Source organism: Bombus huntii, chromosome 10 (assembly GCF_024542735.1).
Source record: "Bombus huntii isolate Logan2020A chromosome 10, iyBomHunt1.1, whole genome shotgun sequence".
NCBI lineage: Eukaryota > Metazoa > Arthropoda > Insecta > Hymenoptera > Apidae > Bombus > Bombus huntii.
In genome coordinates this window covers 1515727-1543124 of record NC_066247.1, presented here as the reverse complement: position 1 = coordinate 1543124, position 27398 = coordinate 1515727, and the positions used below count along the sequence as shown (strand labels likewise).

General features: G+C 40.8%; 1 protein-coding gene across 3 annotated transcripts; it reads left to right on the top strand.

The window, feature by feature from the left end:
• Positions 1-690: 690 nt before the first annotated feature.
• On the top strand, positions 691-27376 carry LOC126870694 (uncharacterized). 3 transcript variants are annotated; one of them, XM_050628646.1, is made up of 9 exons: positions 691-1667; positions 14156-14235; positions 20580-20824; positions 21330-21523; positions 21994-22116; positions 22700-22914; positions 23240-23623; positions 24167-24425; positions 24513-27376. In XM_050628646.1, exons 2-9 carry the CDS (start codon positions 14194-14196, stop codon positions 24731-24733), a joined length of 1683 nt encoding a protein of 560 aa, XP_050484603.1. In that variant the 5' UTR covers positions 691-1667; positions 14156-14193; the 3' UTR covers positions 24734-27376. The 3 variants fall into 3 exon arrangements, with proteins under 3 accessions (XP_050484603.1, XP_050484601.1, XP_050484602.1); XM_050628644.1 differs by having other exon boundaries at positions 694-1667; positions 24167-27376; XM_050628645.1 differs by lacking the exon at positions 691-1667 and adding an exon at positions 1741-2554 and having other exon boundaries at positions 24167-27376.
• Positions 27377-27398: the final 22 nt, after the last annotated feature.

Below are 27398 nucleotides of genomic sequence, written 5' to 3'. Positions count from 1 at the left end.
GAACTCGGATCACGAGAGATTCTTAATTCTTAAGGGACGATCAAAGACTACTTTGAAAGGTAAGTAAGACGCCTTTACTGGTTTTTCGAAACATCGTCGACCTATAAACCAACGTGAGTTGTTTCGTTGAATTCGTTAAATCTAGAGATAGCGCGTTAGTAGGTAACAGTATGTTAAAGGGGTACGTTGAAATTCCATCTATCGTACGACAGACGGTCAGGTGTCGATCGATCGATCAATTATCGAGAGATTCGGAGAATCCGAACGGCGGCATCGGTGGCGGTGACGGTGGTGACGATGTAGTTTTCGGTAAATGTGTCGAAGCCCACCGACCCGCGATGCGGTGTCGTTGCCCTCTTCTCTTCGGTCTGCTCGGTGCTGGTTGCACGGCCTGCCGCCGCCGCCGCCGTCGTCGTCCAGCTCTCCCCGTCTCTTTCTCCTTTCTCATCCCTCTCTTTCCCAACCCTCCCTCTCTCCGTTCCTCGTAATCGCCTCTCATTCTCTCTCTCGCAATGCGTATACGCCGGCAAGAGCTACCACCGCCGCCGCCGCCGCCGCCGCTGCTGCTGCCGCCGCTACGAGTAGGTTATCCCTGTCCCCTCCGCGAGACCATCCTCTTATTCCCACTCCTCCTTCGGAGCACCTGTCGTGCTAGGGAGTTCGGCGCGTTAGGGGCGCTTGCCGGAGGTAAGTAGACGGCAGGTTATCAGTCCGCAGAACATCTTCGTCGCGAACGGAACCGTAAACCAGTGTGGTTACGTATTCTCTCGTAAGTGGAGGAACAGAGAAAGGGAGAGCAGGGTGAAAAAGAAGGATAGAAAAGGGGGGGAAAGAAAAAGAGCGAGAAAGAGTAAGAGAGGAAAGGTGGAGGTAGTAGTAGCGGAGGAGAGGACAAATTGACGAACGTACGTCGCGGATCTTTTGGCGGATACACTACTTGTCGTTGCTGCTGCTGCCGTTGCCGTTACCGGTACCACACTGCCGTTATCGATGCTCAGTCGCAGCATCGGCTACGATCGAACGGGAGTTTGATTTTCGTTCTCTCTCGTCGTGTCTCTGTATCGCGCGCGATCTTTTCCCTAGCGCAAAACCATCGTACGGAACAGAACTATCGGTTCACAGACTCTTTGCCGTGAGAAATACGATATTTCATGGACTCTTTGTGTTACTCTTCATTGAACGACCGCCGAACGAGCCGCGCGAATAATCACAGTTACCGATCGGATCGTTTGCCCCAATTCGCGGTATGCCACTCGAAAGCGATCATCTGTTGTCGTCGCGCGATCGTCGCGATTGAATCGATGTAAACGCCACGCAGAAAAGTCGCGTTACCGGTGAATTGTGTTGAGTGACGGATCTCGTTTCATCGTATCGAGAATAATTTTACACGGAGAATAATTACCGAAAATACGAACGGCGACCGGTGTCGATGATAAACGGTGCTCCGTCGATCGTTGGGTGGTTCAAACGCAGGATCTAACGATTAGTGTGCGAACGTAACAAGAGGAGGGGCCAGTGCCACAGAACACGCACGGCCAAGCTTAACACGCGACAAGGGCAGAAGGCGGGCTTGATAAGGCGATAACGCGGCTGCCGGGATGCGGCACGAGGAGCCGCTAAGCTGCAGCTAACACGTGGCGACTCCGCACGCACTCCGCGATCGCTAGGTGAGCCTTATTCGTGTAAACTTATTCACGAGAAATATTAATCTTCCTCGTAGCACAATCGAACAATCGTCGATTCGAAACAAAACTCTCTGATCCTTCGATTCGCTCTCGGAGTCTTAAACGGCAGAAATAAAGTCAAACTTGTCCCTTTCCCACTAACGATCTCACGAAAATTCCTATTAATTACAAAGTTATTCAAAATTATCCTGTTGCTGTTCCCAATGAATCTGTCGAAATAGATTGCGTGAACTAGACGAAACGTCAACGGAAACGATCCTCGAGATGGTAGGTCTCGTAACTCTGGAAAAGAATTCCTTCATGGGCCGTTCGTTTTCGTTTAACGGGTTTCCCATTCAAGCGGGACTGCGCGGTTGCGACAGTTAATGCAAACCGGGCCGATGATCCGGCTGTCGATATAAACGCGCACGCGGATAGAGTGGACCACGGCGAAACAGCCAGGCGGATAAGGTTCTCGTACGAGGAAATCGGGTGGGGAGGGAATGTGGTCGGTCCGCAGGCAAGGAGGCCTCACCAAATTTTCGTGCCGCTGGTCTGGGCGCAATGTGCCTCGAATCTCCACGTACTTCGAGACCGTCTCTTTCTCTCTCTCTCTCTCTCTCTCTTTCTCTCTCTTACTCCCTGGTATCCTCTTTGTCTCGCTCATTTGCCATCTTCTTCAATCGCGAGCACGGAGGCTCCATTCCCGCGGGCCTCTGTTCCACTCTCTTCTCTCTTTTTCTCTCGCTATCCGTGTCTCTCCTTCTTCTACGTCGGCCTCTCTTTCTCTTATTCATCGTCGGAGTCGAGCACCCAACCGCTTCGCGGAGCTTCGAGACGCTCAAGAGTTAGCGCTCGCGCATTCCGGTTAGCGGTCCAACGAATACTCGGTTAGTGCGTCTTTAGTCCATGTTAAGGACACTGTCAACCTTCTAACCGGAGAAATGCGACGACGAAATATCAGAAAATCGATGAGAAACGCCAACGATCTAAATTTTCGTTAAGCTGGAAGAAGTAAGCTGACAGAATCGCGCGAACCTTTTAGTTCAACGATGTCTCGACACGCGATAAAGATTATCTGGTCGCAAAGTCGAGATTCCCACGTGCGAGAGACGGTGAAGAACGGATGACGTTCACGTACACGCTCGCAAATCCTAGGAAGCTTAACTTTGCTACGATCCTTATCTTCTTTGTGTCACAGTTTCACTCTTATTAACGAGCAAAAACATCTTTAGCGTTACAAAAAATACTTTGACATCCACTCAAAATCAGAAATCATGCATATCGATAACGGTTCTTTTATATTTTCTCAAACTTAAGAAACTCGTTGCCGATAAAAAGATTAAAGAATCCACGATTGCGTCTAAGATGATTCGGAGAACGAAACAGAATTGCAGACTTCCTCGCGCGGAAACACGTGATGTAAGATGTAGCGCGTCTCCGGAATCCTCCCGCAATCGGGACAATCGGTCTTAGGAAAAATCCAAGTCGCACAACGTTGCTTTTCGCGTTAACGAAGCGTGTCATTCGTGCCACGTTTCGCGAATAGCCGAATTCTTTGCACTCTTGACGAGTTTGAGTTGTATCAACGCGTTGCATATAGATGCAGCTACCGAGCTATTATGCGATTCTGGGAAGAAGGTCGACTAGGGAGACCGATTCAGGTTCGTTCGATACACAGGCCGACTTCAAATATACTCACACGCATAAGCAAAAGAACTTTATACATCTGCCTACATTTCGACGCTGGCCGAACATTCGTTTCGAAGATGCTCCGAGTCGATCGATTTTATGTCATCGTGGACCTAATTGCAACGAGCATTCTTCGAAGATTTCGAAGTTTATATTTGAGAGAGAAAGACTGCGTTTTTCTCTTCTTCCACTCAGAACCGTAAAGACAGAATTTGTTTTCACAGTTTATTCGATTGTAAAAGGAAATTATATACCAAAGTATATTATCGTTTGATAATGTCCGCAATGTATTTTTGTCGTAAGCCGTAAATTTGTCACTGATTAGTTATTTAACTAATCGATTTAATCGAAAGAGTATATTGAATGGAATCGACATAAAAATTTCAGACGAACGATCGGCTATAAAACGTTCACGACTTCATCTTAAAACAGGAATCGGTGTCCTGTATCGAAGCGTTTGATATTTTTCATTTTTAACAGCTCGAAGAGTGAAGTATTATCGACTGCTGAGAATTTACTAGATGCATTAAAGTATTTTAGTAATATGCCAGTCTCTTTGGTCGATTAAATTAAAGAATCATCGACAAATTTAACGATCTTTTCCCAATATGATATAAGTGTGTTATATATGTATTCCACCATTTTTTATCTTTTCTTGTAAAAAGATACACAGACGATTCAAGGTCCTGTATCCAGAAATACTTTTGTGCAACAGAATTTCTGTTGCAGTCTCGCGTCGTCTTGATCTTGGTCTTCGTCACCCATTAAGTTAATAGGGCAGCTAGTTTTCAACTTTGTACACCTTTTCCGATTTTGTAGAATAGACTTAGATTTTTTTCTTCGGTAACGCGAAACCTTGAAACTAGCATTTTAGATCTTTATCGGTATCTATCGCCATCACCGATACCGAAACGTACTTTTTCTCATGCTCGAGTTTCTCAACCCTCGTTTTGAATACTTTGAACTACTTTTCCCAAGCACGACGAGTACGATCACGTACTCACAATCACTTTGAAATATCGCATAAATCTCCTGGATCGTTCCAAGGGTCTTCGTTCCAAGCTTGAACTTATAATGCCAAACACGCATGAATATCAATGTTAGCAGTAGACATTTTCCAACAGTTTCTTTCGCATCTATAATGACGATGGTCGATGACAAATTTTTCATACTAATTGACCTATGACAAATTTCTCTGATCGTTCGAGGCATAAAAGCAATCAAACGTAATGAATCATTTGGTTACCAAATGTCAAAGCGGCGCGCATGGGAAAAAATCCCAGGAAATTCTTGGGCCATTTAATAATTCGTAGCAGTACTCGCGAAAGTAACCGGACTCGAATAAGTTGTGTAAAACCCGTAATAAAAGTCACGTAAAAAGAATGGCCATAATAACCGAAGAAACATGTGGTTTCTAAATCACTTCCATTCTCGGTATATCATTAAATTCATTAGCGTCTTCGTCTGCTTATTTTTAGATAAAATTTGAAATTACCTTACTCGATCGAGCAACGCGCGTTAGACGACTGCCGGTTGTCTAATAATTTACACGAAACGATTAGTCGGAGGTTCTCGTGCCATTCGTCAGACGTTACGGTTTTATTAAGGGTACCCGAAGACACGGTGCACGCGTAACTGCTTCCTGAAACTTACCCGCGACGCGCATTCTTTTTAAAATTTGCATCGAAATAAGTCGCCGAACGTCCGTTTGCCATCGCCGTCCCGTCGTTGGCGGGCAAAAGGAGTACGCTAACGGTTTTCGAACAGGTGTCATCTCTTTTTTCCGCGCTTCATGAAATATTCACCAGGCATACGATTACGCTGGTACCAAGCACTAATCCGTACGTTGTACGGGGGCATTCAACCTCCTGGCCGCGGAGCGGCGACGCGGCACGGCGGTGGCATTGAGATCACGCCCGACATAACTTTGCATTCGTTTGCCAATGTAATTTCTCGAGGAATTAATATTAGCATACCGCAACTTTGTCTATTTGTCGTCACGGCTACACATGGCAAGAAATAACGACCGGTTGTGTACCGCGAACAGTGTCACGGGCCAAGCGATACTTGTGACTCGTGTTTCATGAATTTCGGCGTGCAGCAACACACTGCTTTATTACGAATACTAATGTCTGTCGCTTGAGTTTGCAAGTTTGTCCCTTTCGCGTGCTGTTACGCTCGAATACAAGAAACTTGTGGCGCAATCTCCAAACTATCATTGCACTTTTCAGCGAATTGCGAATACGAAATTATCATCTTCCACGTTTCCTACCATTTTTATATCGCTCTTTATTTCCGATGCCTTGGGATTTCATCAGATACATTCTTTAGTTATGGTGACCCATTTCAAGTATCTTGCTATATCAACGGGGTAAATGAAAACGTGTCTTTTTTTCATTTTAGCGACTATTTAATTTTTTTCAGTTCAGGATAGTCGAGCTCCAACATTTCGAAGCTCTTTTCGAACTTGTCTTTGTTAATAGCCAAACAAGTTACTGTCGCCGTTCGATTAATCTTTGTTTCTGTCCGTATATCTCTAAGCAGTCGAAAATTCCGAAAATTAGAAGCAATTTGCACGAGGTCTAACAACACCGTTCCATCGTTAGAATAACCCACAGAAGATTTAATTTTAAAGTCCGACGTTTTCAAGTTTGTAATTGGGCCCCTAATACGCAATAATGTCCGATCTAGATGCATAATTACCCCTAATCGGATTGTCCGCGGTAGTGCTCTCCTGACAGCATTAAAGCATCGGCTAAACCGTAGGTGACGGCTCTCACAGATTTCACAGCTTTCGGATTTTCGCGCAGCATGTCGGTCGCGCACGGTGAAAACGGTGATATCGATCATCGGTCGATTTCCACGGCCCATGGAGCCCATATATATATCGCGAACGTTATCGCATTCTGGCGCTGGCAATAGTGGCTAGATGGTTGCGCAGCCTATAATACTTTACGCATCAAGCGTCGCAAATACTAGTGGAAAACGTAATCGGAGCGGGGTTATGCGGTGCGCGTGCGTGCGCGTACACCGCGGCCGCGTATCATTTACAGCGGACGATTCGAGCGGACGCGTGCATGCTCTGCTACATGAAAACCGGTATTGGTGTAGATTCGTGCCATTATCCATTATCTACCACGGTATTACGTTCATTTGACACGCTATCCGCGCTCGCAACCGGCACACTGAAACTATTTCCAACGGCGCGCGGTGCGCCGGTCCTTTACACGCTTGTCCATCTACGCGTTACGCGTATATGATTCACGCTCGTTACCAGATGCCAGTCTACAAGGAGATTCTCTCATTAATTTCTAACCGAATCACGACGGCAGATATAAAAAAAAATCCGTACCGCTGCCCATACAGAAACGGATTAATGCAGGCAGACCTCGCGCGGAAACGGAGCAGCGTGGCGCGTCACAGCGTTAACCTAGTTTCTTCCTTGCTCCTGGTTTCTGTAGCCAGGCTGAACGAAGATAATGATGATTTGCGACAGCTGTCGGTTTTGCGGTAAACGATTGCTGCCCCGACACGCCAAGCTGCTCTTAGAATTCGTTGGACCGTGCTATCCTGAATCTCGACAGATCAACGAGCGCCTTTCGGCTTCCTTTAACTCTCTTCTGTATAATACTTCCTTCGTCATTGATGAAGAAGAGGACGAGCGAATTAACACAGCAGCGTGGAAAATTGTGCGCGAATATCGGTATACTTTCGGGTAGCGTAACCGTCCGCATAAGTCTCTACGATCGTCTTCTTATGCTTTATCAAATTAACGCATCCCGGATGTGCAAAAGCTTTCTATTCTTTATGTAACAGATGTAGGCTACATCGCTATGATACAACTGGTCGTAATCGTAAATTCTCAGTTCGCCACAATGAAGGACCTACTTCCTTGTCCATATGTCGACGATCTCTCTCTCTTGACAGATCAAATTGATTTTCACCTATTAATAGAAGAAGGACGCGCGATCTCCTTGAGAACACCTGACTGAAACGGCGGTAACGGATTCACGATAGCTGTGACTTCGTAACACGATGTCCGCGCGTTAATTACCTTCGTCTTCTATAGGATGGAAACTCGTCTGGTTCGGACACGCGTATTGCCGGGCTTTCCATTCACGATGCTCTTATCTGACCGTGTGTACGTCTACATTTACATAAGCGTACACCGCGAGTGCATTCACATGGTCGAATGCACAGGGCGCGTGTAGCTCACGTAATACGCGGCTACCACGCAGCCTTCGTTCGAGACGATCGGTACGCAAGATGAACATAACACATGCGATAATTGCTCATCGTTGTGCCGGCTGTCCTCTGTGCCGCAACAACCATCACTGGGTCACATTAACCGTTAATGTTAACATAACCGATCTCGACCGCACGGTGAATGGATCGTAAAGTCGATTACTCGTCCAGTTAGTGCTCGTACGAATCTCTTCCATTCCATAATACGCTCGTGTTGCGATCTCGTCTCCTTTTCTCTTTGTATCCTCTTCGATTTACCGAGCAATAAATTCTTCAACACCGGCATCGAGGCAACAGTTGCGGCTGGACACGTATTCTAAAGGTCACGCCGGTCAGAGCATTATTTTAGATCGTTTTATCTATCCGCCGGAAGGGATTAACCGTCTATCTATCATATTTTTAACTACATCTTATTACCAACTGTTTGATCGGAATCGTTAATGGTAAATACGTTGTATCGCCGTTATACCACGCTATTTATAGTATTTAATCGTTAAAATTCAAAGATCCATTTTATAACGATTTGTACCTTTGCACTTATTACAATCGTATCTTATAAGGTAATTTATTAGATTATTAGAATCTTATTATTCGATGGATTTTCCTTTGCAATAATGTTGTTTTACTATTTAAGGGTTTTGCGATGTAAAAGGTATTCCTTGGTAATTACGTACAGTAAATGTATAGTTCTTAATATATATAAAAATGATATATATCGTGATATAATACGTATCGTGATAATTAATGGTATTACAGTACAGTTACTTAGAATAATTAACGTGAATAACGTTTACGATTCGTTACATGAATAATTTATTATATCTTAAGAATAGAAAAATAGTTAGTGCGTCTTCGCTATTTGTTAAGAAAAACGATAGATATTTACAGTATATTCTTACGTATTTAATGGAATATACATTTGCAGATTTTGTAATCATTGTTAAAGTCGTTCAAACAATATATTATGTAATGCACAGTAGGTAAAGTATCAAATTTGAAATTGTATCATATGAAAATAATGCCAGATACATCGTACATATGTAACTACCAACATAAGCACGTGAACTTACACACTATCGTTAAATATTCTTCTTTTCAAACGACGTTTTAAATCTTCTAAGCAAGGTGTATTTAAGCCACATGGATATCTAAATGACGACAAATTTGAAATATTCAGATCCATGTTATAATTATCTCACGTAAGTATCTGCTGTACGTTTGCCATAGTGTAAATGTAGTTTTCACTGAACCATTTTAATGGTACCGTTTATTCAAGAGCGCCGAGATTCAAGAAACACATTTAAAAGTCGCTTGATTTAAACGTCCATTAAGACAGACTTTTTCGAATAATTCTATCATTTCTCATCACGGTAATTGCCACTTGCGCGGTAGACGCATCGTTTAAGAAACGATATTTACATTTGTACGCGATTATAATTAATCGTTGCTTATGATCGAATCTAAGAAACTTTTTGCCAAGGAACGAGTTTGTCTCGCGTCGTTAGTGCCTGATGATCAGGAGACGCGTATCTGTTTCGGTTTTTACTCGATTCAACTCCCTGATAGTTTTGGAATAAGTTACCGTTGGCTTTGGTGACACTTACAAATTACGAAGCGATATAAGAATTAATGACCTTAGCCCTGGCTCCACTACTCGTACGTCGCTTATGGGAAATCTATGTATCTTTCCGTGATGAAATAATACGTCTCTCCCACGTACTACGAACAGTTTAGTTTACAGGATAGTTTGCACGAAACACTAAGAAATTATCGCGTCAGTGTGAGGAGATGCCTCGAACTGCACGAGACCGGATATATAATTTCGAATCTAAACTTTGCATTATTATTTCTATTTTTAATATCTATTTGTTAATATCCGACACTTGGAGAATTAAATATTCTACATTATTTTACACTATCTACTATTTCTCGTGAACATTCTCCGAGGATTTAAGTAAAATCATTGGTAACATACTAAGCACTGTTTAGTACTGGGAAGATTTGTATTACTTACTCTGAGGAATGTGATAAATTATACGTATCATTTAAAAAAATTTTTAATTGCTGAAAGATTTACGATATCCATGAACAAATTAATATAAAAGTGCGTCATAATTACAGTACCGTGAACTGTTATTACTAGCGAATAATTAAATTGAAGACCTCCTTTATTCGGTCATTGTAATTAAAAATTACGAATATCTTCCGAGTAAAAATTATCTCCAACAGCAATCGTTTATACATTTAATCAACGTCAATTTTAGCTTGAGTTAAATTCAAATTCTAAGAGCCAAGGAATAATAAACCAGTAAATAACACGAAAACCGCGAAATATATTTAAATAATTTATACACTCTATAAAATAAACGTAGGTATTACATGAAACGAAGTATATTCTTTGGTATCGTGTTTCAATATTCAGCCAGTAATAAAAGGGTAATTTTGCGACATTTTAACACAACGGAAAATCAAGCTGTACAACAGCGGAAGAGCTGATCTCGCGTAACTAATGCGATCAAGAGATTTGTACTGCGATTTATTCGCGAAGACAAATCATCATGCCGTGGCACGCGTGCTCGTAGCTCGCGTCCGGTTTTATTCGCGGATGCTCGAGTCGATGAAACAGAGAATCGCCTGGGAAAGGACGTACTCGGGATCTCATGAAAGGATGCCACGGGGAATTATTAACGTGGGATCTATCTGGCGAATCGCAGAAGTAGTAAGTTGGGGACACCGTTACGGCGCCGCGGCGATACGAACAAGCCCGTAACGTAACCGATCGTTCGAAGCATTCCAACTTTGAGACATTGCAAGAATGTCTAGCTCGCCTACCTTTCAAACGATCCTCGTTAAAAACTTCGTGCACATAAATAGACGTGTATTTGATACTCGGAAGATACGTTTCGTGCATTCTTCGTTCGGTATATGTAATCTTTCACAGGTTCGCGAGCAATAATTCCTGCATGCTATGGGAATTTCAGCGAGATGCATATCCGGGAACAATCAGAAGACGATCGGTATCTCGATCGGTTTAAACGGCAAATAATTGATGGTACGCTTGATTTTCCATGCAGAAGCACGAGAGAACCTTGTTGCGAACTATAACACGCGACAAACACAAGAATATCAGTTACAATATAAATAACCGTGCTGGCGATAATGATTACGACATCAACGATAGAAACGACCGTCGTGATGGCGAAGATAGTCGCGTGGTAATGTTTTATGTGCATTGCATAGTTCATAGGCGTGCCAATTAAAGGATATTGGTACATGTCAATCAGTTCCGTGGCCGATTCTCGGCCGACTAACGCTAAAAATCTAAGGTAAAGAAGATACGTATGTATATAGGTCAGGCTGCTTTTATGTCTTCGTTATAATTAGTCAATTAACATTTCCTGTTCGCAGAAACAACCGCATTAAAATTTATGAGGTAAAGAACATTTTCTTCGAATTGTGTTTACAATCTCATTCATATCTCCATTCTCCTGCATGGTAAAGCATTTCGGATTATTATTTCATATAGACGTTAATCGGTAAAGGCGTACCGTTTCTCACGAACTACAAAAATACGTATTGTACGTAGTAAGCTTCTCGAGGCCAAAGAATAACGAAACGATACGTTAAAAAGGAATTCGGCAAAACGGAGCATAACGAATTTTGTATCTGTACTTTAATTCGAACGCTATTCGCATGATTTTACGGCATTCTTGCGCTCATCGAGTTTGCTTTCGCCGATCGTTCCGGGAGAATAAACACGAAACGATAGCTATTCGATAATAGTCACGAATCATTAACTGTGACTCTGTTAACGCATTAGCAGTGGCAATTGTTCGGTATGCGCCGATGCAGATTCGAATCGATCGCAATGAGATCCATTTCTGTTTGTAAGCGTTGCCACTGCGTTAATTAAAACATGCTTAGCGATACGGCATTCTTAGTATCCAGTCGACACGCTGCCTACCACACACGTCGACTCACGAACGCTGCTGACGTTCAACTATATTATTCGTAATCTGTGACGTGCCACTTACGCGTACAACACAGTAGTAAACTCAATTTTAATTAACGTCGTCCGCATAGCAGCGTCGTACTCAGCTGTTCGCCGATATACGCCAGCTGGTTTCTTCCTTTTGTTCCGTGTATTACGATGCAGGCCTAACAATTGGCAACGTGACGTCGCGACGTGTACATCGATGATTATGTAAATACAGTCGACGAGAATAATAAGTGGACAAGTAGTGGAAGTATCAATGAATTTTGATCGAACCGATACTAGTTTATATACTTCAGTTTTATTTATTACATGTCCTCGTAGAAAACTCGAAATTAATACTTACATTTTTGTATAAATAAGCCATATTCGACGAAACTTCATTAATACCTACCACCATTACGTGTCCATTTATTTTTGTCCCCTTCGCAAACGTTTAACAAATGAGTATTGAAATTAGATCTACGTAACGTCGGAAACGAAAAAATAAAACAGAAACCTTGTGTATCGTGTATGTAACTAATGAATTGTATCGAAATGTAATAAGAAAAAAGGAGCGTAAAGGATCGAGAAAGTCGAATCCATAGACAGTCTGTTCGGATCGTATTTCCAGAAGGTAAAGTTAGGTCGACTCGTAGAGTTCGATAAAAACAGTACCCTTGTGAGGATTAAGTTCTTTGAAAATTGCCAGTTACTAATCTACTTCGATGAGACAACATTTAAGACTATAAAAAAGCGTCGAACCGCTCGTTATTGGATAGTCGAGGAATAGAAAACGGTCAAAGACCGTTGAAAGCTGAGGCTGCAAGGAAAACAAAATAAATCGCTTGGAACGGCCGTAACGCCGCGATCATTTGGTTATTAAGAGAACGAGGTTGTAAGGCGGTCGCTGTCAATTGAAATCTCGGTGAAGCGATGCATTTAATTTGGCAAAAAACAGTAGACTCGGCAAGCCGCTGATCAGCTTCGACTCGATTTGCCGTTGAGATTTGCTTCGAGCAAAATCGTGACGCAACGCCCGCTAAAAATTTATTATCGACTCTCGTGACAATCGTAAAGCTAATCGCTGAATCATCGACGGTTGGTCCATTATACAGTCAATGATTGATGTGTACCGCCAATTGTAACGTTGAAAATCCATCGGCTTAAGCTACTCATAAATGGCTTACCGCGAAAATGGACCACAGTCGTCGAGTTTTATGAATGGTTGCGGAGAACAGGTTTCAGTCTGGATACGCGATCGTTAATTTTATTTTTATCTCGCGAACGTTTTATTTTCCTTTTAATCCGGGATACCCATATCGCTTTAACCTGCGCGTTTCATTTTCCCACGCATGAAATTGAAATCTCAAATCGATCAATTCGCTCGTCTAACACGAATCGGCACCAGATACCGAAGGTTGAATTATACGCTTCTTTCACTTGTTTATTGCTAGCCATCCGAATGACATAGCAAATAAAACGAAGCAGATGATCGGTCTTCCCTCTAATTATCATTTCCTCTCGTTCGTTTAGCTTCACCCGAACGTGATACGGATCGTGGAGCGAAATATATTACGGAGCAAAATACTGACTACTCTGATTGATCGTAGGTAGGATTTGCTGTACGCAAAGGCACGGTATTAGAGACGCGATCAAAGGATCGAGGAACTGGCCGAACCGGTAACGTATCGCTTATCGATTCATTAGCGACTTCGTTTCAGCTACATTCGAGCCAACAAAGCGTCGTTTCTAAATAGGTCAGGCACGAACTACAAAACAAACTACCAGTTGTAACTTCCTCCATGCTTTTAAGCGTCGCTTTTTTCATTCGAGAAAGAGACAACGTTCAACCTTGTATTATCCTCGCAATGGATCTCGCGCGATAAACCGATATATCAGTTGAACGACAATTATCGTGTGGGATAACATCGATGAAGAATAGAAGTGCCAGTGCATTTTGTGTTAGCACGAAAATACACGAAACTCGTTACGCCAAAGTCATTTGTCTCGTTCATACTTTGACTTCTATGCTTCTTTTAATGTCTACATTGGACGTGGCAATAGATTTGTGAACGATAACGTCGCTCTGGTGTGTAAAATACGCGATACGTGAAATACGTGAGAAAAGCGTCCAAAATGAAAAAGAAAAATACAACTCGTGTTAAAATTCGTTAGACGGACATTTTACGGACAATTATAGTAGATTTTATACGCAACGATGGTAAAAAAATCAGATTGAAATGGCTATCGAAAGACAATATAACCAAATCGATCAATCTTCTTTATCTGAAACTGATCGTAAACGTCGCGGATCCTAATTCTACCGAACGGATTGAGCACGCGTACGCTCGAAACCCCATAACCATGATTTCTCTCGGCAAATCAATTTTACGCCGAGACCTCCTTGGGATTCGAACCGCGACCTGACGGACGGTGTTCAGTTAATTTGCTCGCTAGACCATGGTGGTCGGATAAATTAAAATAGATCCGGCTGCAAATTCCTTTTAGAGTCAGCTCGCTTGCATACGATTACAATAAATTAAGGCATGCTCTAACGACAAAACGTTCGTCTTTTCAGAAAAGCGTATCTCATCGTGAGAGGCTGGGACCTCCAGGATGCCAGGGGTGTGGAGGTTGCTACGTATGCTGATCTATATGGTGAGAAATATTGCTAATCCCTGTACATACAAGTAGATTTACAATAGCTTGAGGTAAAGATTCATTATAGCTTGAGCAAATACATGTAGGTATACACAGTTAGTAACTAGAGTGCGGATTTTTATCTCTTCGTGGGAAACGTGACGGCGTTAAGTATGTAATATGCAAAAATATATAAAATATTCAATCTAAAGTATTCGTTATAATACTTAGTGGATAAAACAAATTCCTATCCAAGTTCCATTTCTTTAGTTATATTGATAAAAATATAATAATCCGCGGTACAATAATAAATAGATTTAGCATAGCTTAAGCGAGAGAATAATAGCGCGAATAAGCCCATATGGGAAGTATTGTTCGATACGACCTAACGGTAACCCATATAGAACCAACACGTTCATGGGTTATTTGTAAGCTATTGATAAATGGACATGTACAGATCGGGTCGAGGTAGTCGAACTTCCGGTTCAAAGGCTATCCAATGGTTCAAATAATTAATAATCACGCAACGCTGTAACGTCCGACTGAAAGTATGCTACTTTCTCGCATAATGTACGAACGATTATTATTAAGCTTGCCTGAGTGAATAATGAAGACAAAACGGGGATTAGCATCTAATGTGCATATTTACGATCAAAGTTTAAGCGTCAAGAGAAAATTACACTGCAAATACGTTTCACGTCTCGACACTCGAGCCAGAAAGTTACGATAATAAAACAGATCATAAGGAATAAAGCGTAAAATGATAAAATTTTCCAAACGAATTTAAGCTTGATCTATTTAAATATCTAGAAAGCATAAATACCTCTGGCATTAATACTAAACTGTCATTATAAATTATATATATATATATAATAAAATGCGATGAGACTCGTAGATTAAATAGACACTTACGGCACATTGTAAGAAAGCTGCAACATGCGTAATATCTGATCTGACTATATTCTATTGACCGAAAGTTTACATACATACGCGAATTTGCATGCAACCATTAGACAAGGAGAGTAAGTTATTAGACTGTGAACGTGAAAAACGAGTTACGGATACTATCAAGTTACAGTGGCTCACGCGGATAGTTGGAATACCTGTACATAATCCTACACCCATTACACCGCCCAACGATTCACACGATTCTTCGCACGTTGTCTCTTATCTGCTAGCCATTTCTTTCGTAAGCCAATTAAACTCTAGAACATACTGAACTACGGCTACCAATTCTGATAATGGGCTATAATTTCAGTGAACTGCGTTTGCTGACGCCGCGTTACTCATAGATCCCTTCCTTAATTAAAGACTAACGGGCTCTCGGTAGTCAGGCCCTAAAGATAGTAGGTAGTAAAAGGTACCGTTCAAAAATTAGAAATCAAGAGAAGAATGAAGGAGCATCACGGATAAAACTGTTCACTTTATATCCGTGATGATCGTTACGAAATGATGCCTAATGAAAAATTCGTCACAGTTGGATGACAATGCGATGACGCAGCAAGAGACGCGACAGCTTGCAAGCGGATATTCGTGCCTACTCTAGGTACCGTTACCCGTATCTTACGACCTTCTTTTCCTCCTTTTCCCCTTGCACCTGCTTCCTCTGAAAGTTATTCAGGACCCCTGCACAACCTATTGCCCCCACGATGTTATTGCGTCTACAGAGTGAAATCTCTTATTGCGGTTTCGCGCAGGAAACGCGTCGTCCTCTCGTGTGCTTACTGCTTCAAAATTTATACCCTTCCGTATCCACGTTGTTCGTTCTACCGGATTTCTATATTCATTCCAGGAAACATCGTACATAGTTATCGGCGATTTCCATCCACTTCTTCCTGTTTTACCTCGCCAAGCTCTACCGGAATAATTTCGTTCAATAATTCGGCTTTATCATAGCCGCGGTTATAAATGAAAATTTTACAAGAATTATAAATTATGAACAATTCGAGAAACACGTACTTTGCGGAACGAAGAATGAACGAAACTTGAGTTAAAGGTCTTTGAATAATCAGATATTCTGAAGAAATTGAGATTTTTGTATTCAGTGGCTCTGAGAAGTAAACTCTGTGGATTGTAGCAAAATATTTGAGACTGCATAAACAATCGAGAGAGTTAGTAAATTCAATGTTTTTTTAAAGCACCGAAATAACAAAAAGTACAAACATCTTCCTATACATATAATTGATAATTCACGTTGAAGATTATTTACTAATATAACTTTTTTTGTTCAAACATATAATATCTTAATCTCGAGACAAATTATATCATCAATCTAATACCGAACGAAATAGAATTGGGGTTCCATATCTCATTTCCTGTTAACTCTTGTACGAGTCTTTGCATATACAAATATACTAACCATCGGTGATTAACTGCTTTTAGAAGAAGTACCGCAAAAACCTGCGTGACTATTCATCGTTTGCTTTTGTCCCCGGCGTGACAGACCACGAGTTTTTAAAGAAGGAACTTCAAATACAATCCATCGCCGAAATCTTTATCGGCGCCTATTCAAAAGAACGTGACGCGAAGAAATAGTTACTCGTTCCAAGTAGAGAGTAGCACATAAACGAATACAGAGGAAGCTATTTCCGCGTGTCACGAGGAATACAATCGAGTACACGGAGACGGGCATTAGTATTCGAACGCCAGAAGAGCCGCGATGGGAAACTCACCTACCGGCGTGCCTCACGTTCGAGTAACTCGGAATACTGATACGTTCGCTGTTATAACGAACTGAAAGCCTATATCCCGCGAATTGTTTCCGCCTGTAACGCATAATATAAATATCGTTTACCATTCGTTTCACGTTCAAGAGCACGAACGTATTGTCTTCTCTCGATAAATGACCGAGTAAAGAGCGTGGATGTTGCGGAACATTAGGTATTTCTCCTGCATTGATTTTATCTTTTCGATACGTACGGGATATCGAATTTTTAAAAGACTTTCCTACTTACGTTATCGATTTTCTAACTCAACGATCAAATCGATCTTGTAACATCTCCAGAAATTTACAACAGTTTACAAACGAGTTACTTAGCGGAATGGACGTGTCACTATTATCAAGTACAATTTTACTATTTAACAAAAAGGATACCGCACAGTAGCTTTAACGATTTCTCAACAGGGAATAATATACATAAACAAGATTTTATTAGAGATCCTCAGATCCCGAAGACTGTTACCTAAATCTTTAAAGAAAGGAGATGCGAGACGAATGAAATTAAGAATTTTCTACTTCGAATTAATTTCCTGACAAAATTTCCTTCTTGTATCGCTCTTCCAGGAAACAGACAATATGCTCTCACTCGCAACTCGGATCTGTCTCGTATCGATGCGCTAGTTTAAAATTCCATCCCAATTTCCTCTTATCTACTCTCGCAATCTACCAAGAAGAAGTACATTAAAGAGTCTAGCTACCTCAACATCCGTTCTATCCGGATCATTGAACCCTCCCGCCCCCCTCCTGTCAGCCGTTATTATTCGCACATAATCAACATTTTTCTACAACGTTCGCGAAGGATATCGCAAAGCGCTCTGCATCGGACGATTGATTCTCGATCATCGACCGTGAACCAAGGTGAAGCAAAATGACGGAGAAAGAAAAAGCGAGGCTCGCTCGGTTGTTCGCGAGAGCACGCAGTGCACACAAGCGCGTGGTCCGTGTATACCAGGTGCGTAATCATTTCTAATGAAACGTTGTCATTTAACAGTGCGATTGTAAGAGCACAGAAACTTGTTTTCACTTGCGCGAAAAACGGCGACCGTTAATGCAGCGGTAAAGACGCTTCTCCCGTTACAGCATTGCGCGAGCACGGTATATACGCCGGGAACACCTTCCTTCAAAGATCTTCACTTACGCGTACGTGTCGCTGAGATTTTCTGCGATTCTCTGCAGCCAAGCGACGCGATCGCCGCGGCGGCGACTATGCGTTCGAAGTAATACGCCCAAAGCTGTACGCGAAGAATGCGGGCTGGCCAGCGGCTGGTGATTTCTAGAGAAATCCTCAGAACATAACACGCCTAATCTCCCACGACCTGTGCACGCTTGCGATTTTCATGCCAAGATTCTAGGATATTACGCCGCCGTGAATCGCAACGTTTGCGCTGTATGTGAAAAACGGCGGATCACCGTAAGGCGAAACATTACAGTGTTTTGCCGGGCTTAATATTCCTCTAAGTATCGCGAAATATGTCCGCCGAACGATACGTTCTATGCACGGAACGTTTATTTGCTTATCCGTTCATTCATTGCGTGGCATTTACGGTCGTAGGAGAATACCGAGGATAGACGCGCAATAATAATTTACGGTAAACGTAATGGTATAATCATCGCTGCCGATTGGAAATAAAGATACGTGAAATGCGAAATTACAGATACGGTCGAATAAGTCTCGTTATCGAGGGATTTGTTCGGGAATTGTAGCCGCGAAAAGGTACTTATGTTCGACGATGCTGTACAACCTCGCGAAAGTCTTCCAACGATGATATATCTATAATTGTAATGGACACAGATTCTATGGTATAGCGGATATTTTGAAATTGCCACATGTATTTTGTATAGGATATGTACGAGGATAACGTGTATCATTGGAATATCTGTAGCGAGATTTACATTCTGTTTGTTCCTTGCTCATTAGTAACTGAGATTTTAAAGATTGCAAATCATTTCGATCGATCGTTTCAATGGATCATAAACTACAGCTTACGCAGCTTATACTCGCATTGTTCATCCTTGACTGATCTACATGATAAGTACGGTTTACAGTAGGTGTATAAGTAATCGTAACTTCGCGACTCACAAGAGGATACTTTCGTGTATAGAAACGTGCATAGGTAGATTTCAAACGTAGATACGTGCAATAAAGAATAGGTCATTGATAAATATCTGTTGCCCGCAACTTGAGATGTCTCGAATGTTTCTCATAAATTAAGAGTGACGCAGACATCCGTATACTTAACAATATTATTAGAGGTGTAATGGCACATCGTGAAATCTGAATCTTCGAACATAGCTATTGAAAGTTTTACTAGGCTCTAGCCAGGTGACGTGACAGGTTGCGTGCTGCTTGAAAATATCGTAAAAACTATATAAGAACAAACTTTACGCGTTGAGACAACACGTAATAAAATACAGTGTGTCGATATTTAACAATCATACGAATACTTGTATCTATAATATATATTATGTCTGCTTCAATTTGGCACAATGTAAAATAATCGAATATCAAATAAATTAATTTATTGCAGCGTGTTAAACATAGTTAAATGAAATTGGTAATTTTTATTGACGAATTAGTCGAATAAGAATTAATACGTATATGACGATGAACGATATAAATTTGTCATTTGACTTTGTCTCGTTCTGGACTAACATTTACGATGTTGCTCCATTAGTTATCAGAGCATAACTAACATTGTAAAAATTTCATAACGGTTATGCATCTGGGTAGTGATACCGCAACTCTTAGCGTTCTATTATTCGAACAAATTTCTTTAACGCTAGCCTACTGTATTGTTAAGGTATATGTTGGCCATTATCGCTTAGGTAACTTCGTAACTTACGGATCGTACAGCGATCGTTAAGTTTCATAAGAGTATCGACATTTCATAGAAAACGATATTAGCACTTGGAACGTAACGATCGTTACAAGAGATCGTTAAGTTGTAATTGTACGATCATTTAAGTAATTCGATATTTATTGTATCCAATTTAAGAAGAAAAAATGCGAATATAAACGTATTAGGATACTACACGTAATCACGATAATAAACGTAACCCCGTATTAACGTTTTTACAAGGTGCTTAGTAAGTTTAATTTATGTGCGCGCTTCATAGAATTTTAAATGCAATTAACTACATAATCTGCGAAATATCTTTTTTTTTTCCCTGTAATTTATCGAATCTTCTACTGAATCAACAGGTTCTAAGATCATCAACTATTAACACATCTCATACCGTATAAGATAAGATAAGATGCCACTGAACTAATTTAAGAGTGAAAATGCAACTCAAGGTACGGCTTGATGGATGATTAATATTTCTTACGTAATTAAATGTCTACCAAAAGCAGCTGGAAACTACATAATGGGTAGATTCGTAACTACCTTTCATAAATTTGTGTATGACAGGTTACTGGTATTGAAGTAGTATCAACTTCCATCAGATACAGACATAAACCGTAAAGGACCGCTTCATTCGCGATAAATTTTGATGCGGTGGTTATTAATGTAAAACGTATACGTTCAAACATGTTCGGTCGAACATCTGTAGAAGGTATTCGCGACAGTCACGCGTAGTGTAGTGAGAAAGGAAGACAGGTCATGGTGTTCAAAGTATAAAAACGTATTCCTTGAATGCACAGGTGGTTGGCTTGAAGAGCGTTGGTAGCAATAGCGACATTTGGCCGCTAGAAAGGCCAGAGGGAATGCCAGCCATACAATCTCTCGAAGTGATGTGTGGAAAGGATCACATGGATGTACATCTCTCGTTCTCACAACCCTTCGAGGGCATCGTCTCGTCCAAAGGCCAACACGCCGATCCGCGATGCGTCTACGTTCCACCGTCCACTGGCCAGACTTTCTTCTCCTTTCGGATAGCCTACGCGAGGTAAGACCGCGAGAACATCGAGCATTCGTCTATCGAACCGTATCTACCTGTGAAAAGATATACGTAAACTCGACACGATTAGATGATTTAAGGCGTGTGGAAACGTTGCTCGATGCTCGAGATCGATTATACCGTCTCGGTTTACCGCGATCTCCATAGAGGATTGTTAACTTACGACTTTAACTGGAACTTATGAGGCGTCTGGCGCCAACCGGCTCGCAAACTACGATAAAGGATAATTGGATAAGCGATTGGGTTTAACGAAAAGTTATTTGACAGGCTATTAATCGATTCTAATGGGGTTTCGCGCGTATTTCAGTGGCTTCTAAAAATTATCGACGAACGATGTTTAGCGTAAAGACACGAAGAACAGAGACGTTAAGTATTATCTCGTACGTTTTAGCAATGAAAAATAGTAACAGTAAAATAGTTTATCTGCAACGTTTCAGCGATTAATAAATTCGTAAATTGATATTCAGTCTAGATTTTGTTCGTCTGGTCGCAGATGCGGTACCAAGCCGGATATGCATGGACAGTTCTATGAGAACACTGTGGTCGTTCAGTACGACAAAGATTTGCTCGAAGTCTGGGACGAGGCCAAACGACTGCGATGCGAATGGTTCAACGATTACGAGAAGACTGCTTCGAAACCGCCAATGGTTATAGCAGATCTCGACGTAATACAGTTAGACTTCAGAGGTATAATTTGCTATTCTACACACATGCAAACAACATATTTCCACATCAACGTCGCTTAGTGATCTTCGCATCTCTTAACTCTCGTCTAACATCGATGTAGTAAGTCTCGTCACAGTAGCCCTTGACACGATCAATATCTTAAATTTTAATACGTTTGTACTTCGATCGATAAATACAAGCGATTTGCCTTGATCAAGGTTTGCTATACGAAAGACTACGGATATATAGTTAATGGGTAAAACGATGATCCTTCTGTGCAAAGTGTTTTATACGAGGTACAAATGGTCGCATCGCGCACGGTAACTCGTGTAGCAGCGGTTAACCACAGGTAGGACCGCAGCTCCGCCACTTAACTTCATTTTATGCAACACGTATAAATCGCACCTGACACGTTGTGCCTAGAGAACGGGCAACAGACTGCCTGCAAACTAAAACGCAAATGTAAGTGTACCATTCTATCGGTATTGCAGGCGACAACGTGGATTGTTGGATGGAAATTCAACATGGCAAGGGACCATGGGCACCTCCGGTTTCCGGAATAGTACCGCTCGGCTCTACTCTCACCCTAGTCGTCGCTATAAACGATTATCGAGGTAACGTGGCAACGAACCATCCAACTTTATGAAACTTTTCGAAACCTATAAGAGCGTTGATGCTTCCGCAAGCTGGATTATTGCGTTCGACATTGTTGGAGGCTTGCAGGCGTGAGCCGCTTCCAACAGGAAGAAATTGTCGACGTTCCGCCAACATTGCAGCTAGCTTCATCGGTAGACTGCGGATTTTTATGCAAATTCATATTTTTGAAAATATAATGAAAAAAGTACAACTTCGGTAGAAGATTGTTTTACGTACCAAGTATTATAAAAAGTATTATACCTTGAATATTTTATATATCTTTTCGTGTTATACGGATTTTGTGTACCTTTGCGCTTTTAAAGTTTCTACAAATAAAAATTCACGGTCTATACGTTAGAATTCGAAGGATACCGAGTAGCAGTACGTGCTGACAAAGCTAAGTGTAATACCGACGAAACGTCGGTAATCTCTTCCTGTTGAACACGGCTCACGCTCGGAAGCTTCTAATAGCTTTCGAAAGCTACATAATCCTCGGGTACATAATACTTGGAAACGGCTATGTATTCGTTAATGTCATTTACGGTAATTAATTCGACACAGGAGAATTCGACATGCGCGTCAAGTCGTGCGTGGCCTCGGACGGCGGTGGACACACGATACAGCTGAGCGACGAGTTCGGATGCGTGCTGAGGCCGAAGATGATCAGCCGATTCTTGAAAGCACGGGGTTCCGACGATCGGGCGACGGTCATCACTTACGCCTTCTTCCACGCGTTCAAGTTCCCGGACGCGTTGAGCGTGCACATCAAGTGCAAGGTAAACGATGTTGGGTAATATACAGCGGATAACACAGCTTACGATCGAAAACAGGATTACCGACAACTGAAAATATTATTACGCGCGACCAAGGTGCTTTGGCGCACCTTCTGTTAACTTGGAGAGGTGTTCGTCAAAGTAAAGAGCAAATATTTACAATTAAACAGCTTACGAACGGCTTAATGAATTTACTCTGTAAACGGCAATGAACGTTAAATCATTTGGCTACTCATTATGCAAATTTGTACTTAGAAAGGCAGGAAAAAAAATGAAACGATGACTAAGAGGAACGTCAAAGCAATAAGTTGTTTCGATCAATGTCAAGGTTGAGATCTGTCGTCACGGCTGTTTGGATCACTGTCAGCTCAGTGGATCCGTTGGCCACTACATTCAAGAGCGCAAGGATCAGATACGACCGCAATACCCGCAAACCACGGTACCGCCCACCGTTCACAACGACGAGGACAACAGTGCCGACAAGAGTAACGAAAACGTAGGTGGTGGAACCGAGCAAGGTGATGGCTCCCTTTACGACGACATTATTCAAGATGGTGATGAGATGACCTCGATAGGAGGTCATTTCTTGGGGGTCGAGAAATCAGTTCCGAAAGCACAGGCGCAGACAAGCAACCGGCTACCGGCACCGGTAGTCGAGACACCAAACGAGGAAATTCATTTGGATGACGCTGATCTTTCAAGACCATTCGTAGTAAGTATATTTCGTTCTTATTTACATATTTCCTAGATAAATGAGATTCTAAGATGCTATCTTCGAAAACCTTCGGTAGAACCACGTTTATCCGAGTAGATTATGTGACAAGGATAATACGTATAGATTTCCTAGATAGTGAACTCTCTTTTTCGGCTCCTCTTATTAATTTCAGTGTTGAAATTTAAGTGCTAGGAACTAAATTGTTCCTTTGCTGGCACGTACAATGTATTTTAGATAAAAACAGATGTTTTCGTATATTGATATTTATATTCGCTATAGGAATAAGTGTCTGTACGTATTACGAGATTACATTCGACCGTAGTTTGGATAATAGAGGATCAGCATTGATTTTCCTATGCGAACGAGATGCGGATAAGTGTATTGTGTATTCACATTTCGATATATTTGCAACAGAAAAGAACGGAAAGGAAATAAATCAACAAACGTGTGGACGAGTTTGTTTTCTGTCTAGGAGATTTTTCATACGCTTATACATTTTCCACTGGCATATCGTCGACACTCAGGGTTCTTTGTTTGCAGGATCCTCCACGGATGACACGATACGAGAGTGATCAAGACCAATTCCCGCACGGGCCTCGGAATCTCGAAGGTGACAGCAGCGCGATACCCGTGATACCTCTCTCGTCTGCGAATGGCAGACGAAAGAGATCGGTCGTGGTATCCGATAGGAAAATCCGCAGCGCCGATGTCGGCGTCAGTGGTTTGTACGAGGTGATCTCCGAAGCCGATCTAGCCTTTAGCCCGGACACACACGCAGAAGCAGTAACGGTGTTTCAAGGTAGAATACGCGAGGAAGTAGTTTATGGTATCTGCCTGCCGATGCCCGGTTTCAGCGCGCTGTTTATCGTCGTGGCGCTTTCTGCAGTCATTTCCGCGCTTGTCGCCGGTGCGATGCTGCATCGGTTGCAAGCGCAACGCGAGGCAGTCGACAGCAGAAAGAACAATAGAGCGGTTCACTCGACGAACGGTTGGCTACCTTACGGATTGCTGCGCGTACGCTGCACGACGAGACCAACTCATCTGGAACAAATTCAACAAAAACAAACGAATCCAGTCGCCACCAGTCCTTCGGTCGAGAGAGGTTGACGATTCGTGACATTTGTGTCGCTAGTGGGACGCGGCCGTGTACGCTCCACGAAAGACAATGTACAATAATACGCTGTACAAAGTATTTTAAGTGCGTCAAATCACGTGCGACAGGTTCTTTTTGCGAATGATTTCGAGACGATCGTATTTCCTTCGAGGGAGGATTCTGCGACGGAAATTTTTTCATAGATTTCCATGAGAACGATATTCTCCTTTTTCTTTTCACACGAACTCGTAAACGAAAGCATTGCTAGATGATCATTGTCGAGAGGCAATTATTGGTATTGGGTAAGTAAAGAGCATAATCACGCAGGATAATATTTGATCTAGAACGAATGTATACAATTAGCAAGGGAGATTTCCATCAAGAGGACAATGTGACAGCTATTCGCTGTGAATATTGTAGAAATGATATTTCATTTTAAATATTGCGAATGATATTGGTGGAAATGTTTTGTTTTCTTTATTCGATGTTTCATTAATCGGGTCAAAGACGATAGGGAAAATGCTTTCGCCGCGTATTTTTTTCTATAGGTAATTCGTTAACGAAAAGATGCGCATTAGTATTTTCTATGAGTCTGTAGAGTACGAACTAATGCAATTAAAATGATTTATTGTTCTATCGTAAGTCGTAATATGCCTTGTAGCATTGCGCGTCTGTTATCTATTTAATGATGAATTCACTAGAGGTGCTGATAACGATATTTGTTAATTATAATAGAAATCGAACGGCGTTCGATATAATAAAAATTAGTATGCTACGACAGTGTAGGAATGACTATTGAATATATACAATTTTGTAAACTATACGTAGTCTTTATATTTTTATTTAAAATATTTCTTTTAGAAATTGACATTTTGATATTTATTATTGACAACTAATAATAAATATTGTACATAAAAGGAAAATATTTTCTACAAAAATTTAATGTTAATCTGCCTTTGAATAATTTATATACATTCATATACTACGATTAACGATGATGTTATATAAAATTTATATACATATATTTTTTCAGAAAGAGATTATTTTCTATTTGTATCTTTATATAAAATAACATTTGAATTACATTTGTATAAAATATAGAATTAAAATGTTTTATATTAGTATTTGGCAAATAAGAATTCTACTTGTTAGATATATGTATTCTCTTCCTTCTCATGGTCCTATTTTTATACACGAACCTTTGCTCATTATCGATGATGTAGGTATGTCAGAGTTTTCGATACCTCGTATCATTTGATTTAATTACACTGCACTTATTAAATATTAAAGCAATAGATATTGAAATAATCGTAACATCAGAGAAAATGTGAATATGCGATTCCGGCCGTTCTCGATACGATGCATCAATATCATTAGGAGAAAGTTATTACGTTACCTTACACATAATATAAAATCAATATAGAATACACCGAATCACATAAACTAATGAAATCTAATAATTATCTGGTTTTTTCGAATAATCGTTAGTTTCGTACATTGCACGGAAGACGTGATTGCATATTGAATGAAATGCGTTGGATTATCAAAACTCTTGGCAAACTTGAAAATGACAGCACCTCTAGAGTTAGCCCTAAAGAGGCTGAGAATAACAGCTAACTGAGAATAGAAACGATATCGTAAATATTCTCAGGAAAATTGAAAGATGCTACTACTAAGCTTAAATTTTCATCTGTTTTTAAATATTTATATTATTACGTTAGATTGATACGAAAAATCGACATAGTTTAATGGATGCCTCGATATGTTTAACCTTTCGTTGACATTTTTAATAAAGCACGTATTAGACGTTAAAAGAATCGATTTAATTTTAGATTGAGAAATATATATATAATATATATATATATTTTCGATCCTTCTTTTGTTAGTGTCAACTGAAGGTTGAAAATTCCATGAAAATCAATTGCCTTCTCAGGTTTTTTAAATAGGTGACTACATAGTAGGCGAGATTATTTAAAAATCTTTGAAACGCAACGCGCATTTAGAATGTCCAGGAAGACATTTAATACCATGAACAAGATTTTGTTACTGAACTTGAAATACCAAGTATATATACGTAATTATATATATATATAAATAAGAAGCGTATATTTGGAAGGTTCTATCGTAAAAAGGGCTTTCCGCTTTAAAAGTAGTTGTGCAAGTACGAAAGCAGAAGGGGAAAGCTTTCCGTATAGGAAAGCAAGATTTCCTCGTAATCCCTTCTATACGTCCTTTTACGTATTACATTTTCACTTCTGTCTTTGTAATAAAAAATGAAAATACTTGTTTTTTTCCTCTTCCTCTAAGAACAGATTAATTAATGATGCGGTGTTTGGATAATTACATTTTATATACTTATTCGTCCAAACGTTTTGCAAATCGCCAGAATAATTGTGTTACGCTAGATTATTTTAAGTACATGTATACACGTGTAAAAAAAAAAAAAAGAAAGAACATTCTCGTATTCTTGGAGAATACAAAAGTTGTTAAAGGAAGTATCAACAACCACCAATTATGTGTGCAACTATGTGCGATGCTGGACAACTACCACAATACTTCGAGCGAAAGGAACAAAGAATTAAGTCGATTGTTAATCGATAGGTTGTGTTTTTATTTAATATAAATCAATGATAATGCCAATAAATGTATTTACAGGACCTTGATCTATTTCCACAGAAC